The following is a 19884-nucleotide window of genomic DNA, read 5'->3' on the forward strand; positions in this document are numbered from 1 at the left end:
TTATTTATTTATTGATTGATTGATTGATTCAATTTCTATACTGCCCTTCTCCCAAAGGACTCAGGGCGGTTTACAGCCAAAGTAAAGACAGTTAGTACAATTTTTAGGACCAGTTTAAAAGGAAAATTTTTAAATTGACATGGAGACAACATGACTTTGCTGGAAAGTGGAAATGAGAGGAATCAGGCAAAGTTGAATTTTCATGCTTTTCATAGCAAGACTCTGCTATACAGAAACTTTGAATTGTGTCAGGTTCCTGACTTCTGAGTGTAGTGATGATACAGAAAAAACTGATCAGTAAAGTATGGATAATGAAGTGTTCATTGTCCAAAAGATCCCTACTCTGTTCTGCTTTAAGGAGTTACTCACTAAGCATATGGCTGTTTTGCTACCTGGCATATTCCTGTGACCAGGACTAGAAAGCATCAAAGCAGCATTTACAGATCTCAGTAAACAGCCTTCCTTTTTGCACATTGCTTTTAGGATATGGTTGGGTGGCAAATGGTTTTCTTTCTTTCTTTTTTTAAGATTCTTTCCCCCCCACCCTTGCATTCTCTCCTGCTACCCTCTTTGAATAAGCAGAGCTTACAGAATTCCATCTGCTTTTTCACCAGAATGCTTTGTGACTTTGATTTATCATATGTTTGTGTTTTGTCAGTATTTGTGCCTTGACTCCTTTGGACAATACGAAGAACCCAGACATTGCCACAGAGGATCATGCTGAGGAGGAAATCACTGTGTGCCCTGGTATGACCTCTGTGACAGTTTATTTGCAATTTTGAGTCAGAATGGTTATGTCCTTTCCTTTCAGGCAGGCCCATATTGTTTATTATTATCTGGGACTTCAGGGCATTGTCCCCTGTCCATCCCCCCCCCCCCCCAAATAAGCCCTTTGCTTCAATGGTATATTGCCTGCAGATGCCTCTTGCCTCATTATTTTCCTTTTCCTATTGTTTGCTTGGCACCAGACTGAAGATGAAATAAGTACTACTTGCTGAGCTGCTTTGTTTTGACTAAATACTATTTCGGTAACTGTTTATAGTGACCTTTTTTTCTTAGTTATGTATAATGGAACAAGATCTCTTGATCCTGTCTTCTAGAGACTGAATGACATACTTGTTCCTCCCAGTTCTGAATGAATAACTTGATTCAGTGAAATGGTTCAAGGTTAAACTGTTTTTTTCCAAAGCCAATCTAATTCTGACATTCTTTTCTTAAAGCAAGCTTTTTTTCCAATTGTATATTTGACACAGGATTAGGTTTAATTCTGGGGTTTCCTACAGATGATTGGATAAGTTTTTTATTGAGGGAAACATAGATAGGATACAAAGAAAATTACCAGCTATGTAGTGCTGAGCTGAGGGGCTTTATTCTCGCATAATACTGTTCACCAGCTTGCACCAACAGTGTACAGTTTACATGCCCTACTGTTCCCTGTTTCTCATTTAGCCATAGAGCGGCACTAGTTTTATCTACACATAGCTGCACTATGGCTTTAAACTTCTACTTCAGCTGTGTTGTTGCACATTGTCTGCTAACATTTGTGACAAGTCTAAAAAATGTTTAGAAACTATGAAGACACTGTAAAGCAAATGGGATACATTTTATCAGCTAGTGTGGAGTGTGCTGAGGGGGGGAGAGGGAGTTGGATGGGGCTTACAGAATCTAGGAAGGGGGTGGGCGGTTGCTGCTGCTGCCGCTAACATGGAAATTTCTGTTGCAGAAACCCAGCAGAGTCCATCACAAGCTGTTGAGTCTGAGAGTGGAGAAATCCATTCATCCAGCAAAAATGTCTTTCTGCAGGTAAGCAAGTCCCTAGGGAATAACAGCCAGTAAAGCATCTGGAATGTGGAGTCTCATTTCTAACCCATTTTCCAAAATGAGCTGCTTTGCAAACTAGGCAGCTTGCTAGAAAATCTTGTCCAGAAATGTGCGCTCTCTTCTTGGGCCTCCTGGTGTTTTCTTCCTTTTTATCATCAATTTCTCCTCCGTGGTTATGGCACTTCTTGTTAGCTAAGGGTTTTCTGTTGACTTTCTCACATTCGTCATTTTGGGTGCAACACTTATCGCTGCAGTGCTTTTGTGAGCTGTAATATGCTAAATGTGCCAGAGGACACGACTGGATGCTCCTATGGAAGGGGGAACCAGTTGCTCCTGGATCATGTTTCTAACTGAACAAAGGGGTTACAAGCATGAGAACAAAATTGATTTCACAGTGAGATTAATCTCCCACTGTTGCTTATGGAAACGGAGTGGGCAGAATGTGTGGTGTCAATGCTGGCTGGTGCTGTCGAATTTTGGATTGATTGCTATGTTCGTATTAGTGCTTTCATTTAACAAGCTTAGGTATTTCTCTAAATTAACCCAGAGAAAATCTTCTCTTGCTTGTATTGTTATCGCCAGATGAATGCTGTTGTGTTGAGTTTTCTCTTCCTTCTCTCAATGTACTGGGTTGCAGTCACCATGCATGCAGCTGTCATAACAATGACATCTGACTTTAGTTGCTGTTTCTGGTAAAGACACCTAATTAGGTTGCAATTTAAGGGGGAGGAGGAGATCAAAAGGACTTCCAAGTGCTGTTCTGACAGGTTACACGAATGCAGCAGATTGAAGAATGCTTGACAAGATGACTCAGATGCGAAAGGCTCCTTCTTACAGCCTCCAGCCTCCACAGGGCATCTGCCTATATGATGATGCCTATGGTATATAAAGGCAGCATAACCTTGTCATAGACATGCTAATACATAGCTCAGGCACTTCTGGCCAAGTGTCCTTCGTCTACTAGAATTTGGAGCTATATGAGAGAGCGTATCAATGAATAACCGAGTGCTCGTGGTCTAAAAGGCTCTGGGCTGGTCTCAATTAGGAGAAGGTCCTTTATATTTTATGAATGGGTTCGGGGCTGAAGTTAGGAGCGGGAGGAATTTCTGTTGTGGCACTGATTCATTGGAATGACATTTCCCTGGAAAGAAAGTATAAATAAGGCTTTGCTACAACTTGGGCTCAGGCTGAAAGTCTTTTTTTATTCCTCCTGACATTTGAAAGGTTATGAAGGTGCAGTTGAACTACTCATAGCTGTTGCAATGTTATTTTATGTATTTCATTATTGTATGCTGCGTTATATATTCCTGGATTTAAAACACATTTTTCAAACACGATGCAATATATGAAGATGCTTTCCATGACAAGGGGTATATATAAACATTTAAAATAAATGAATGAGTAAATAAAAGAATTATGCAGACAGACATCAGGTGGCCGGAAGGACAGCCGCTCGGAATAAGAAAGTAGCCCATCTTAACACCTTGCCTTGTGATGCTGAGCAGAAGGACCCAAATGCTATGGCATGATTTTATCTTCAGGTTAAACAAGAGTTAGATGGAGCATAATCGTATCTTGTGTTCTGTGGCTGAGCAATTAATGAGACAAACCATTCAACATCGACGAGCTTGATTCTGTATCCACACCTCTGTTGCCTCATTTGCTGGCCCACAGAGGAGGTTTCAGCTGCAAACTGCAGGGGATACTGTTGCTTTCCTCTTGGCTGGGTGGTCTGCCAATCATGCCATTAAAGCATCTCTCTGCCGTTCTCCCAGGACTTATCGAACGCCATTCAGGGGGAAGGGACTGACAGGCGTTGCCGCACAATGCTGCATTTACATTTACAATGAGTTATTTACTGTGGGAGTGTAAGCAGTTTGTTTGGACACCTGGCATTTGCTCCGCAAGGCTGTGTAAAGTGGAAATGGGGCAGAAGTAGACAGTTCTTCACATCTGTCTATGTGTCATCTTATTAAGGTAGCACCGATTTGATCAGAACTCCCCTTCTTTGGCATATCTCATTCTGTGCCTAGCATTTCTTCATGACACACCAAAAGAAAATGAGATGTTGCTATGTTAAGATGTGAAATACTTGGAAGATGTGGTGGTGTACTAATAGCTGCCATGTAGCTTAACAACCACAGAACTCTCACCTCGATTTAATTATCTGCCTTAGTTTTCTTTAGAAAAGGATTTTGTGAGGGTTTGCCTGCAATTTAATTCTGATCACATGCCAGCAGGGTGAGACAGCTGAGATTTTTGTTTAAAGGCCAATCATACAAATCCCTGTACATGTAAGCAGTGTTCAATCAGTCAGTGAAATTCCTTACCTAGAATTGGTCTCTTACTTTACAATGTAAATTTTGTAATGAAACCGCTAAGCAATAGGCCTATTTAAAAGAGACTACTCATAAAACAAAACATGAAGCGTGCCAAAGCAATCAATCAAAATGCTTTTCCTGATGGTTTCCTTGGAACTGAGCCATTCTAAGGACATAGATAACAGTTTCTCTCCATTTCTCTTGCCCTGTATCTGAATAAGAGAGAGAGTTTCTTAGTTTTATCCTAATAAAAATGACCTTATCCTAGTTCATATAGAACATATTCCAACCAGCTAGTTTAAAATTTAAACAGACCCTTTAATGGTTCGGGCAAATCTTTATTTGAAATGTGTAGGAATCTTTAAATAGATTAAAATTAGGAGAGTAAAATAGTAGAGTCATTTTGCCAGTTGAAAACGTGAGTATTCTAAGGCATAGGCTCAAAATGGTGACTTGGAGACTCTGTGGGAGACTCAAAATTGGGTAGGCTTAATGATATGTAGAGAATACACATTTTAGTAATCTTTCATTTTCTCTTAAAATACAGTGAATGAACTCTTCTTCCCATATCTCATCTCTTATCTACAAACAACCCCTTAAAGACCCATTATTCAGTCTTGATCAGCAAAAGTCTATTAAGAGTTACCAGAGATAACATACCTGTTTTAACCTGTAAACCGCCCTGAGTCCTTCGGGAGAAGGGCGGTATAGAAATTAAATTATAAATAAATACATAAAATAAATAAATAAACCTTGATCCAATAAACCGGCTTCCTTTTACTTTTAGTGATCTTGATCTTTAGTGTGTCCAAATAATGTCCTAGAACTTGATTTTCTTTCATTTTTTTCTTTGCCTCTTCTCACCAAATTTTTCCAAGCTTCAACAAGCCTCTTTTGTAAATCTCAGTATAGGAAAATTATCCGGTCATTCTCTATTTATTCTGTGTCACTAAAGTTGGAGGTCTTGGAGTATGCTGACTGGCCTGTTCAATTTACTAAGCAGGATTTGAGCTTGCTCACAAGAAGAATCTATGTCTTTTCTTCTTGAGCTGGGAATTAAGCCACAGAATTGTCTTTATATTTTAAAATTTAATATAATTTAATTATTTATAATTATTTAAAAATATTTTGAGGACTGGTAGAAGGAATCTAAGATATTGACTATCTCCATCTAGAACAGTCACATCAAACAATTTACTATCTGATGTGGTTGAGTGCCTTTTAGAAACTTAAACCACAGTATATTTTCTAAGACATAATAGTTTGGTTTGGTTTAGTTTAGCTTGGACTGTGAATTTAACCATTGTGATTTATTTACCATGCTTTATACATTGTATGAATAGTCATTGTGTCTTATTCAGCAACATGTGGTTAAAATAAATTGTGACTAGAAATGATCAGTCCAAGGAACAAGTCTCTAGGATCTCAGATTAGCATATTTTTTAAGGAAAAAAGATTAAAGCAAGAAGTCAAGAATTTTGCCAAGTACTTTACTTTGAGGATGGTAGTATAGATATAGGCCAATTGAGACTGTCTTTCTTGCACTCATTTAATATAAGAGGGGGGGGGATGTCTTTTTTTGAGAAAGTGGGTCAGCTTGCATCTGTAGATTGTTTAGAATCTGCTAATAATCTTCCTATGAAAATGAGAACCAGCTCTTATATCAGGCAGGAATGAATAAATAAATAAATGCTACTTAAAGTCACCTTGTACAATGAGATCGGTGGCATATAAAATTGAGAGGGGGGGGGAGAGGGGGGTTGACAGGCAGACACGGACAATAGATAGATGTAAAGGAACCACATATTCAATGCTGCCCCAGCCTTGAAACTAAAGCAAATTTTTTTCTATTCATGTATAAGTAACAGATTCATTTATATCAGTGCTTCTCAATTATTTTCTGTCATGCCCCCCTAGGAAGAAGAAAACATTTTTCGCGCCCCTGCACGACTGTAGACACGGGGCTTAGCTTGTTATGACAGTGTTTGCCGAGGTCAAACGCGCCCCCCTTTATGGAGCCTTGCGCCCCCCCCTGGGGGGCGCGCCCCACTATTTGAGAAGCACTGATTTATATTAAGCTTATCAGGTTTAACAGTAGCTAGTATATGCCCAGAAGAAGCTCAAAAGTGCTGAATAATGGTTCTTTGTTAAGAAAAAGAAGAGCTTGCTCAGGTCAGATCCTGTCTGATTCATTTTCCTTTGCTTATTGTTCTTAGTTCTTACCATTCTCTACTTCAGAAATATTTAGCTACCTACTGATCAAAAATTGTTTGGAATAGCTAATATAATTTTAAAGAGAAGTTTGATTGGATAAAAGAAGAGCAAGAGGCTCTGAAATATAAGGAAGCTTTAAAAAGTATGTTTAATAGGACTATGTGGCAATTTGAAGTTGAGTTTAAATTCTCTAAAGCAGTGATGGCTAACCTTTTCCGGATTGAGTGTTCAAAGACCCCCAAAATGTAATGCGCGCATGGCCCCTGGATATGCACCATTCTCACAAATGGAGCTGCGTGTGCATTCCTGCCACTTCTGCAGCCCAGTTCCGAATGGGCCACAGCCTGTTACTGAACTGTGGCCCAGGGGGTTGGAGACCTGTTTTAAAAAGTGGATATAGGTGCTGTGTTCACACTCCTGTGCACTTGGAAGCACCTTTGAGAAACTGAATCTGAAATACTGCACAGCCTGAGTGCTTAATTGGCTAAATGTTAACTTAGAATTCAGAATTGGAGCTTGCCTCTTTGTTACTTGAATTCCCACCATCAGAAAATGTAATGAGCAACTTATTCACTGCAGATCTGAATTTCAACCAGGTTCCAGTGAAGGTACTAAGTTTCTCAAGAACTAAACTACCATACATCCCAAAGGGAAAAATGCTGAGTCTTTTTCAATTATTCTATATGTGGACTTGAAACCAGATAGAGCCAGTAAAGAGGAAATATTCATACAGAAGCCTCAACATGTATTTTATCCTGGTAGAAGAGCACACTGATGGAAGTATGGCCACCTAGGGACAGGCAAACTCTGGATTGGATGCATGAAAATAATCTGTCAATCATTTATTTTGGTTGCCAATGCTCTCATTTTCTCAATTTAAGGATGTTTTACATTTTCCCAAGAGAATAGCATCCTGGTGGCACAGGGGATCCTTGCTTTAAAGAGGACATATGGCTCTTAAGGGCTCTTAATCATGAGAGCACATTTACTGTCTTTGAAAGGAGCTTTGATTATCAGTTTACTCATGAGTGCCAGCCTCTCTGACCTGTTGAGTAGCAAAAAAAAAGTCCTGGGACTGGGAAGATCAAGCCAAGGGAGGATCAGAAATGACAGACGATCAAGACTGAGCACGGACAACAAACTTTGCAACACAAACTGAACTGATTTTTTATCCTCTTTCACAGGCTGATGAAGATGCAAAAGAGCATGCACCTGGGCACAGCCCTCAAGCTGATCACCTCTTGTCATGTCCGCTGTGTGAACTCAGATTCCCAGCTTCAGAAATTGAGCTACATGCTATGAATTGTAATGGCACTGGAGAGGACGCAATTGAAGATGGTCCAGGTTTGCTGCTTTCTCTGGTTTGCAGTTGTGTTTCAGTTCTGGCCGACCCCCCCTGCATCTGTTTGCAATTATGGCATTACTTAGGAAACTCCTTTGGGGGACAGCTTCCATACAGTTCTGTACAGTTTATCCAGTGCTCCGAACTGTATGTAGCTCCTAAACCTAGCACCTTAATCCATCATTTAGCCCCTGTTATTTGGTAATGCATCCCCTCATTTTCATGTTATGAAGTGAACTCCAAGCTTTTTGATCTTGACTAGCCCGTTCTCATCCATAACATGCTTCTCTTTCCAGGTCTACTAAGTTATTTACCAGTGAGAAATCCTGTCCCTAGCAGTGGCTAACATTGCTGCATATGCTGCTGGATTAAAAGAGTTAACTTTGCAAACAGCTTTTACTAGACATTGATTTTTAGTAAGTGAATGTCTGCCTGCTATGACAGGTATCCTAAATATTTATCCTACACAGTCCTATATGTATAATACTCAGAAAAAAAATATTCATAGTATTTAGACATCTCATTTAGCAACAGGAGTGGTGCCTTAGGCTCTTTCCATGTATGAGGAGAGAACCAAGTTTAAATGGATATTGCCTCCCCATGTCCCAACAATGTTGTGGGGCTTACATGGGATTGAGAAGTTGATTAGCAATTAACTAAGCTTAATTCCTGTTTCACAGAAAGACTGCAAAGATAGCTTTGATGTGTTTCCTCTGGAGCTGCAGAACAGGTGACTTCCAAATAGTAGGAATTCTCATATCCCAGAGCCAAAAGGCTGAAGGTGCTATACCCTCCCATTGTTTATTAGAAATAACAGAGAGATCTATTCCTCTCCCCGCCTCCCATCATTATTGCTTTTTCCATTTCTGTATAAGCAACGTGAATGAGAACAAAAAGATGGGTGAAATGAATGAATGAATGCTAGTTGGAGCATCAGTATTTCTACCCTCCCATTGGTCAGGTGATTAGTCTGTCATTCCTTCCCCTTCCCCGTCTACCCAGTCCCCAGGGAACAGCAGTGTTGGACTTGGAATTCAAACTATAGAATTCCAAATGCCCCTTGATATTTTTGTGATTTGATTACTATAGTATCAATTCAGTTTTCTCCACAGATGGGATTGATTATAGACAGTAAAGGAAACCAAATTGACAAGAATCACTAATGCAGAGTCTGGCCTCCCCTTTAGTAAAGGAGAGATAAGACACCTGATTTCTAGCAATGACAATATTGTAAATATATCATAAGATAGGGAGAGGATATTACCAATTTGCATTTTAATGGATATGATTAATATAATGGCACAGTTCTTTTAATTAACCTTGTCATGCCACTAACCATGTCATGTCAAGCTGCAGTACATTATAGGTAAGCATTATTACAGTCCTAAAATTACTACTTTCAAATATGAACATGTTGATTTAGCCCTTACAGAAATCTTTCTATATTGAATTAGAAATTATAAAAATCAAATGTTATGAATTTGAGTAATTCAAAAATAAAGGTTTCTTTGTCTCTGATCGTTTGTTAACAATAGTTGCCTAAATCTTTTTATGCTGCAGTGATTAATATTTCTGTAATGAATGTCACTCCCCCCTTAAATTTTAACAAGGACTTGTGTATTTTTAAGAAGCGTCTCTGTGTTGTTTCCCAGTATGCCCTGTGTTGTCTCTCTGTTTGTACCATAGTATTGTATACTAATTATACAATCATTTCAATTCCTTTATTTACTTATATGTGTATATTTCTATGTATAATTAGCCATAACATGCATTCACTGCTGTTCATGTAGTGGCTTGTGCAGCATATCATTAGGACTGTAATGCAACCTGAATTATGGACAGAGATTCTACTTTCAATATGGAGAAAGTCTTTCCTTTTGCTTTAATTGTTTCCATTGGGTGGTTAGTTATTTGCATTTATAAATAAGGTAGTTTCTAAAAACTGTGCTGTGATACTAATAGAAAGAAATATGAAGAAGAAAATGTAATTATCCAGTCATGAGGTATTTTTTGTAGTTTAATGTTTTGAAAATGGTAGAAGTAAGGCAAAATATAATGCCTTATATTTATTTTTCACCTTACAAATGCAAAATATAAAAAACAGAGAATACAGTAAATGCTATCCTTTACTTTGTATATAAACTCACAAACATCTTCCCTCCACTTAATATTTTATCTTGCTTGGATGTATGGCTAAAATGGCTGTCAAATAAAACTTCCTACACCTTCCCTAAATCTACCGTAGCTTTTTACTACTTTTTCCATAACCCCCTTAACTCCATCGCATGACGTGTACCATACTAAAACTGTACTATGGCAAATCAAAATCATAATTGAATTTTGAGGAATTTGGTGTTTCTCATGGTCTCTGGGTCAATGATTTGAATTAGAACAGCATCTACAAAGTTTGTTAAGACCTTTTGATATTTTTCTATTAAAGCAGTCTTCTAAAAGTTGGTACAACTACCTGAGGCTTGGTGAGTCACATTTGCCTGATGTTATTTTGAAAATTCTCTATTTCACATCCCCCGTACTTGACCTGTGGCTTCTGAATAGTGTTTATATTTGGCTGCTCTGCTATCAGGGCAACAGCACTTTGAAAGAAAATCAAAACTTTGAACCATCCTTCTTGGTCTGTTCCAAGAAGGCTACTATCCTTCTCCTGAGTGTTGACTTGGGAGTCAGTGATTCAATTTGGGGAGTTCTTAATTGGTTTTCCTGTGGAGGTCTCTGATACTATAAACTCTACCATCTTTTCAGTGTTTTTCATTACAAAAGAACCTCTGTGACTTGTCCATCTATTGTTCTGTAACTGCCTCCTGTAAATTCCCTGGCTGTTATTTGAGTTTGTAATTTAAAGAAGCTGCATCAGCTTGGCTGATACAGAAGACCATTTCATCCGAGATACGGTTACATGGCTTTTTGTGTTCAGGCAATTACTATGGTTGAAAATACACACGCACTTGCAGTTTTTAGCTAAGCTGGTCTTTCGCTTCTTTGGCAAAACCTACCTGAAATCTTTTCAGGAAGTGTGCAGAATGCCTTCCTCACCACTGCTGCAACTTGTCAAGACTGTAGGGTTGCTGGTATGTGAGAATGTGTCACTGGATAATATAGCTTATAATACGAACAAACGATAGCTTAGATGGAGTCACTTGAATGACTCCAATTGGAGTCCTCTCAGCCATTCTGACACACACATGCCAGGTAGTAGTATAAAGTTTAGCCTTTGGAAGAAAAGTTGTAGTGGGAGATATGATAGCTGTTAACTGAAAGAACTGCATACAGAAGGCGGCCAAGATCTATTTTCTGTCACTTCATGGAGTGGATCACAGAATAATACACTGAAGTTGCAGGAAGGCAAGATTCTGGTTGCAGTTCAGGAAAAAGTGTTTAGAATAAGAATAGTTTTGACAGTGAAACCAATTACCCAGTCAGGTAACGGCTTCAATTCTTTGAATATGTTTAGGCAGAGGATGGGCAGCTAGCTATTAGGGATGCTTTAGTTTGGATTCCTGTAGTGAGCAATATATCGGACTGAATGGTCCTTTTCCCATCCATGATTTGGAATAGCCAACTTCAGATAGGGATCAAGAGAAGAAAATAGCTCTAGTGAAAATTCTCAGAGTCAGCAAGATAATCAAGTGTTGATCCTAATTGGAAGAAAGGGGGCTTCAGGCAACAGAAGGCTGTCAGAGCCTCCTGCATACCTGCTTTGGTTGACATTCAAGTGTGGGAGGTCCTTTCTTGGCAGATTCCTATTCTAACTCAGATTGGGATTTAGATTTCTTTTCTAGATACCTGCTAATTACATAATGGTCTCTAGGTATTTCCAAGATGTTAACCTAGAAGATCATCAAAATTAATAGTTCCACAATTAGTCAATTTCCAACTTTGTTGAAGAGAAATAGTGTCATAATGTTGCAGAATGTATCTAGGATTGAGGCAGGATGCCATTCTTACCCTTCTTGCAGCCACACCTCAGGTACAAGGTGTCAGTCTTTTTTCCCCTTAGCTCTCCTTCTGCTGATGCTGTTTTTAAAAAAGCTTCAACACCAAGAGAAGTGACACTGATACAGCATTTTAAGGCCAACATAGCTAGAAATAATACCATTAATAAGTACATTAAAAAATAGCATGGCTGATTAAAAAATACACATGTATTTAACACTGGGGGATGTAAGGATATTGGTGGGAGAGATCTTGTATCAACACAGTGGGAAGTCCGCTGCAAAAGAAAACCAGCTTAGAGTCATTTGTCTCATTTAGGAATATTTTCCACAGTATTTATAAAAATTTAAATATCTGCTATTTTCTTTTCTGATAATATATGGAATATGATGCAGAATTGAAAAGAGCTACTTGAAAAGAATAGAATAGAATAGAATAGAATTTTATTGGCCAAGTGTGATTGGACACACAAGGAATTTGTCTTGGTGCATATGCTCTCAGTGTACATAAAAGAAAAGATACGTTCATCAAGGTACAACATTTACAACACAATTGATGGTCAATATATCAACATAAATCATAAGGATTGCCAGCAACAAGTTATAGTCATACAGTCATAAGTGGAAAGAGATTGGTGATGGGAACTATGAGACGATTAATAGTAGTGCAGATTCAGTACATAGTTTGACAGTGTTGATGGAATTATTTGTTTAGCAGAGTGATGGCCTTCGGGAAAAAACTGTTCTTGTGTCTAGTTGTTCTGGTGTGCAGTGCTCTATAGCGTCGTTTTGAGGGTAGGAGTTGAAACAGTTTATGTCCAGGATGCGAGGGGTCTGTAAATATTTTCACGGCCCTCTTCTTGATTCGTGCAGTATACAGGTCCTCAATGGAAGGCAGGTTGGTAGCAATTATTTTTTCTGCAGTTCTAATTATCCTCTGAAGTCTGTGTTTTTCTTGTTGGGTTGCAGAACCGAACCAGACAGTTATAGAGGTGCAAATGACAGACTCAATAATTCCTCTGTAGAACTGGATCAGCAGCTCCTTGGGCAGTTTGAGCTTACTGAGTTGGTGCAGAAAGAACATTCTTTGTTGTCCTTTTTTAATGATGTTTTTGATGTTAGCTGTCCATTTTAGATCTTGCGATATGATAGAACCTAGAAATTTGAAGGTTTCTACTGTTGATACTGTGTTGTCTAGTATTGTGAGAGGTGGAAGTATGGAAGGGTTTCTCCTAAAGTCTACCACCATTTCTACGGCTTTGAGTGTGTTCAGTTCCAGATTGTTTTGGTTGCACCACAAGGCTAGTCGTTCGACCTCTCGTCTATATGCGGATTCGTCATTGTCTCGAATGAGACCAATCACTGTTGTGTCATCTGCGAACTTCAGTAGCTTAACAGATGGATCATTGGAGATGCAGTCATTGGTATACAGAAAGAAGAGAAGTGGGGAGAGCACACAGCCTTGGGGGGCCCCTGTGCTAATTGTACAGGTATTTGATGTGATCTTGCTTAGCTTCACCTGCTACTTCCTGTTTGTTAGGAAGCTTGTGATCCACTTACAAGTCTGTTCCGGTACCTGTAGCTGGTTTAGCTTAGTTAGAAGAATGTCTGGAATGATGGTAGTGAATGCTGAACTAAAGTCTACAAAAAAGACCCTTGCATAGGTCTTTGGAGACTCAAGATGTTGTAGGATGTAGTGCAGAGCCATATTAACAGCATCATCTAATAATAATAATAATAATAATAATAATAATAATAATAATAATAATAATAATAATAATAATAATAATAATAATAATAATAATAATAATTTAATTTGTATACCGCCCTTCTCCCGAAGGACTCAGGGCGGTGAACAGGCAGATAAAATGAAAACAATACATTACAATAAAAACAACATTTAAAAAACTTATTCCAATAGCCTAAATTTAAAATACAATACAAAATATAAAATAAACCCCATAAAATCCATATTTAAAACCCTATTAAGCCAGTCCTGCTTGAAAGAATAAATATGTTGATCTATTTGCTCGGTATGCAAATTGCAAGGGGTCTAACAGCGGATCCATGATGGTTTTCAAGTAGGAAAGCACTAGCCTTTCAAAGGTTTTCATGACTACAGATGTTAAAGCAACTGGTCTGTAGTCATTCAGTTCCTTGATGGTGGGCTTCTTTGGCACTGGGATGATGGTAGAGCGTTTGAAGCAAGAAGGAACATAACACATAACACATCTCTAGTGATTTATTGAAAATATGGGTGAAGATGGGGGCCAATTGGTCAGCACAGACTTTTAAGCAAGAAGGAGTTATCTTGTCTGGGCCTGGAGCTTTTCCTGGCTTTTGTCTGTGAAATAGGTCCTGCACTTCCTTTTCTGTGATCACTAGAGGTTGTGAACCCAATGAAATGGGGTCAGTTGTAGGAGGCTTGGCTGTTGTTGGTGTGTCTGAGATGGGGATTGTGGAGATAGGTGGCTGTAGTTTCCTTTCAAACCTGCAGTAAAACTCATTCAGGTCATCTGCCAGTTGTTGATTACCTTCAGCCTGGGAAGGAGGTTTGCCATAGCCGGTGATATTTTTAAGAGTTAGGATACTAGTACATTGAAAAGAATACTCCCAAGATTTGTAGGCTGCTTCTTTGCTATATGTCAGGCTAGTATGGGGGACTTCCTACTTTCTACTAGATCAGTAGACCTACATCATTTTGGACAAATGGTTGTCCAATCTTTTCTTGAAAACTTCCAGTGATGGAACACTCAAAACTTCTGAAAGCAAGCCATTCCACTTATTAATTGTTCTCACTGTCAGGAGATTTCTCCTTAAGTCCAGGTTGGATCTCTCTTTAATGAGCTTCCACCATTACTGCCCTCCTCAGGTACTTTGAATTATAAATCAACTCCCTCTTCTTTGTGATAGCCCCTCAAGTACTGGAAGACAGCTGTCATTTCACCCCTAGTCCTCTTCATTAGACTAGCATATCTAGTTCCCTAAATTGTTCATCACATGGTTTAGCCTCCAGACCCTTTATCGTCTTCGTTGGTCTACTGTGTACTATCTCTAGGATCTCAGCATCTTTCCTGTATTGTGGTGATTAGAACGGGACATGGTATTCTAAGTGGGGCCTCACTTAGTATAAGTATAAAGTATCACTGTCGCTTCATGTGGTCTTGGAAGTATCCCTCTGTTGACAGTATTGGCTTTTTTGGCAACTGCAGCACAATGTGATTCATACTTAAGTGTTGGTCCACTAGGAATCTAGACCCCTCTCACAATTATTACTGTTGGACCAGGTATCACCTATTCTATACTGTGCATTTGGTTTTTCTTGCCTAAGTGTAAGACCTTACTTTTCTCAACATTGAATTGCATTTTGTTGGCTAAGACCCACTGTGCAAGGATGTCAAGCTCTTTCTGAATCTTGAGTCTATCTTCTAAAGCATTAGCAGTTCTCCACAACTTGGTGTTATCTGCAAATTTGGTGAGTTCCCCTTCTATGCCATCATCTAGATCATTTATGATGTTGAAGAGCATTAGACTCAGGTCAAGTTCCTGAGTACCTCACTGCATGCTTCCTTCCATGTTGATGGACTTCTGTTGAGGATGACATGCCGAGTTTGGTTGGTCATCCAATTGGAAATCCATCGGGTGGTGGTAATGTCACTCCCACATTGTTTTGTTTTATCAAGAATAGGCTGTGGTCTACTTTTAGTCATTTTGTCAAAGAAGGCAATAAGGTTTGCCTGGCATGATCTGTTTTAACAATCCCATGCTGGCTTATTGCTCATTTCTAAGTGCTCACAAATCTGCTGCTTGATTATTTTTTCCAGAATTTCTCCAGGTATTGATGTCAAACTGATTGGTCTATAGTTTCCTGGATCCACTTTTTTCCCCCTTTTGAAGATTGGAACCACATAAGCTCTTTTCTTCGGGCAGTTCCCCCGTGTTCCAGAAGCTCCAAAAGTTTTTGTTCAGTGGTTCTGTGATTAAATTGAAACTGAGTCTCTTTGTTTATTGGATGTTCTTCCTGTTTCTATCCCCTCAAAATAAAGTATATTAGATACATTCTGAGATAAATTTTGCTTTGAACATGTACGTTTATGTTACTTGAAACAGTAAGGTGATTTCAAGGCACTCTCTGTACAGTATCTTTAAATAGTAAGGAAGTCATTAAGATTGTGTCTGAAGTCATATCCACCCTTTCTTCCTGTAGACCAGGAAATAGTTTGGAAAAACTTGTTCTAAAATTTTGGAGAATGAGAAGAACTCAAAATGTCTGCATAAAAAAAGATTAAAGGAGAAATTGCCAGGAATGTACCAAACTATTCAAAACACCTGCAGGGGACCCTTATGGGTCCTCCAGGAGTATTTTAATTATGAAGTGCTGCCATTAGTTTCCAGACCATCTCAGCATGGATGGAAAAGGTTAGTCAATTTGAAATGCACGGAAGGGAGGTTATTTAAATTCAGAGGAATCGAGAGAGCTGTGGCACGTTTTGTACCGACGAGAAGAAAACTGAAACTGATCAACTTTTAATGTGACTACAGTGAACATTGCAAACATGTTTGACTTAGCCCAGCATGTCAAGAGAGAAGATGCTGTGCTCATTCTGTACCAAGGGTTGAGAAGCACATTTTCTCTCTTGCTGTAAATGGAAATTTTAACTTGTAGCTGTTTTTCCTTTGTAATCTTGTTCTAAGTTGAGCTTGCTGGCATAATTTCACATTGGCTTTGTTGACTTTAGTGTTTTGGTATGGGGCAGGTCAACTCAACTACAAAAGGCAAAGGCTACTGGTGATGCCATCTCTCTGCTGCATGTGTTGGCAGTACAAACATAGGTCTTTCCTGGCATTTCTTATATAGCGGTCCCAGAGGTTTCTAGCAGCCGTATTGTGTCAGATGTGCTCTATTCTGCTGGAAAAAAATAGCACTGATTAACACCTGAGCTGTGCACAAGAGACTGTTATAGGAATATTAACAACTATGCACCGGCTCGGAGAACTGCTTTGCTTTTGCTGCAGACTAGCTTGTTAAAAAGCCTTTGGGAGTGTCAAGTGACTTGGGGATTAACAGTCAAGTATAGAAACTACTCACACCCAGATCCAGGCCAGGTTTGCAGAAGTGAGTTGTTGTCCCCTTTTAAGGAGTCAGCCTTTTATGAATTTGTGAATGTCTATACAAATTAAATAATAATAATAATAATAATAATAATAATTATTATTATTATTATTATTATTATTATTATTATTATTATTATTATTATTATTATTATTATTCTTATTCTTATTATTATTATTATTATCGCCAACTGTTTCCTTGCAAGTGAGCAGCCCAGAAGTGCAAGTATAAACTTTAACCCAGAGGACACATAGACTTCACACTGGTCATTGCATCATATAAGGAGGGGAAATGCAACCATTACATTTGGTCTGTTATTTGAATTAGTCTGTGTGAGTAATTATCACGAGAGCAAAGACAGAGGAGAAAAGGAGCCAAAATGAATGCTTCAAAGCTCAGAAGTTGCTGGCACTGATAATACATCTTTCCATTCTGATCTCTGTAGGTGCACCTACTTTACAACAGATGTTGAGCAAACTGTAACAGTTTTATAGCGCCTATAACACACATTCAAACCTTTCCCCTAATGAGAGCATTGAGCACAGGAAGATCTGATACAAAGCTGTAAAAATATTCTGATACACTGCTGCCGCCCCCCCCCCCATTGGATTGCCCAACAGTGCTTACAGTAGCATCTGTTCTATATTAGAAACTCTAGCCCCCTGGTGGAAATGGCTTAGGATATCTGATATGTTCCCCAGGCAGCATAGCTGGTGGTTTGCAAATAGAAATGGAAAGGAATTCAATTGTATGAAACAAACATTTTAAAATCATGTTTATAAATGGATAACAAGAAAAGCTGCGGCCTCTGATTGGGTTTGCCCTGAATTCATTGTTATGCTGATTAAATCTAACTGGTATAAAGAATTACTGCTGCATATATGATTATACTAGTATAGGGTGGAATTTATCTGTTAGCCTTTCTTACCCTTTTCCCTGTTTAAGATATATTTCTGGTCTTCTTGGTTATGTGATTATAATCAATCAAATAATATTTTCTGTAAAAATTAAAAAAAAATTGTATAATTTGTGAATCTGTTAGGTTTATCTTCCTTTTTGCCCGTTCAGTCCTACCTCTTACTTCTCAGGTTCTTGTCAAAACCCCTTTTCATAATCTGCCCAAATCCAGGACTTCTTAAAAACAAATTTTGTACCTTATGAAAATATGCAAACATGCAATTCGCATTGAAAATACAGATTACCCCTTGTTGTGGTTTTTACCCTTTCTTCATTCCCTAGTAAACACATAAATGTACCTTATAATCAAACCCTTTGAAATACTTCTCAGCTTAATCCATTGAGATCATTCATTTATCCAATTCTTAACTGAGTCTAAGAGGTCTCATGCCTTTGGATTTGAAACACACTACTAGAAAGAGCAGATCTTTTGAATGCTACATGCAGCATTGTCCAACTTGGTTTCCAAGTCTTCAATATTTGTTCAACAAGTTAAGCAAATGGAACTTTTCTACTAAGTATCAAAGCAATAGATAGGTGCCTTTATTTGTTAGGTTGTTAAGAGTTCTCATGTGAATGTAGAAATGAAATAATTTAGACTATTGGTACGAAATACTTCATACACAGTTTAAGTCAACACTTTTGTCTTTGTGCATTGTAATGGCTTTCTGATGAAGGCTTTAAAACTTCAGCTTACATAGTGAGAAGTATTGCACCATTATAAATTAGACCTGCTGTTCTCATTTTGATGTCCCAAGCAAACTGGTCCTACCTTGGCAAGAAGCTTTGAAATTGTTTTCTAAAACATATTGCGTATTTTGTTCTGACGCTTGACACTTGAGATCTTCAGGAACAGGTAGAACAACTATTCTCTTTTTGTTTTCAAGTAATGACCCGAAGACAGAGGGAAGCCAAGAGCAAGCTTGCCAGTTGCAAAAAAGCCTCAGAATCTGTAGATATTGACAAGTAAGTAGGTATGCTCCATATAGTTCATTTTGACGATTTTCAGTTGAAGCCCTTGTATTTCTGTTACATAGAACTCCGAAGCTTTGATATCATTCATTCATCACTCTGTGTCCCAGATGCATCCTTTAATAGGAAAAACTACCTCAATCAAACCTATTTTTACCTTTGCTTCTAGTGGGAGTTTGCCTAGATTTCACATTCTTTTTGGAATGCCTAATTCAGCATTGTCTGCCCAGTTGAGCTTCTCAGTCTTATCCACTTTAAAATGTATAGACCAATCCATGCTAGCTGGGGAATTCTGGGAATTAGAATCCACACATCTTAAAGTAGATGAAATTGAGAAACATTTGCCTAGGGAATGGTGACGTGCTACTAGTTAAACACATTCTTTGCCCTCTCCCCTTTCAGTTTCATTATTAAACCCATAATGTGATTGAAGCAATACTTATAAAACTCTATTAACGATGGCAAAGGTGGATTCCTGGCTTTAATCATCTAGTTCTGAAATCTGCCAGAACTGGCATGTAAATATAGCAAGATGCCGTGTACTGATTGTGTCTGCATAATTCAGACTGTACAAATGTAATGATATAAAGATAAAGGTAAGAAATAGAGCTAATATTCAAGCACAAATGCCAGTCTGGCCATTATGATACCATATTTCATGTGAATTTGGGTACCTCTAAGGCTCTGCTTGCCATTCCAAATTGTAACAAATGTACCTGTTGTATCCATCTGACAGCTGTTTTCAATGTTAGAGAAAATTATATATTCCTGCAGTGATGGTGTTTCAGCATGGTAAAAACATGCAAGTCCCCGGAGCATTAAAAATAATAATAATAAGAAAGGGAGATCTTAAAACTGTGGTTAGCAAGCCAAACAGAGACCACAAACAAATTTCTGTTGCACAAGCTAGTATCATGTTCTTCTTAAATATATTTTTGGTCCTGGGACAAAATCACACAGTTTGTTTTGGTCTTGCACAGGCTGATAGAGGCAATAAATATCAAGGCAGTTAAACCATGCTCTAAGAGCAGCTTTGGCTGGAAAAGTACCGTAGATGAATTGGTGTGCATATCTACATGCTTCTATCAGAAACATGATAGAGAAGGTTAGCATGTCTGGTGCTTACCTGTGGTTACACTGTTAATGAAATTAAGAAATTCAAATGGAACCAGTTTTGTTTAATCTTCCTTACTG

At 38.4% G+C, this 19884-nt stretch overlaps 1 protein-coding gene across 9 annotated transcripts in view; it reads left to right on the forward strand.

Moving 5' to 3' along the window:
- The window catches only part of UIMC1 (ubiquitin interaction motif containing 1), a 91876-nt gene that overhangs the window by 64371 nt on the left and 7621 nt on the right, over nt 1-19884 (forward strand). For 7 of the 9 annotated variants that reach the window (XR_009153851.1, XR_009153852.1, XM_058173034.1 and 4 more), the window contains 4 exons: nt 659-747; nt 1724-1803; nt 7541-7700; nt 18606-18684. Coding sequence is in view for 6 of the 9 variants with exons in the window: in XM_058173034.1 (XP_058029017.1) it covers nt 659-747; nt 1724-1803; nt 7541-7700; nt 18606-18684 (408 nt within the window). In the remaining 3 variants the exon portion in view is untranslated. Of the gene's footprint in view, nt 1-658; nt 748-1723; nt 1804-7540; nt 7701-7994; nt 8115-18605; nt 18693-19884 lie in introns of all 9 variants that reach the window. The other 2 variants (XR_009153853.1, XM_058173035.1) reach the window with 2 other exon arrangements.

The sequence above is a fragment of the Ahaetulla prasina genome, chromosome 2 (assembly GCF_028640845.1).
Source record: "Ahaetulla prasina isolate Xishuangbanna chromosome 2, ASM2864084v1, whole genome shotgun sequence".
NCBI classification, from domain to species: Eukaryota; Metazoa; Chordata; class Lepidosauria; order Squamata; family Colubridae; genus Ahaetulla; species Ahaetulla prasina.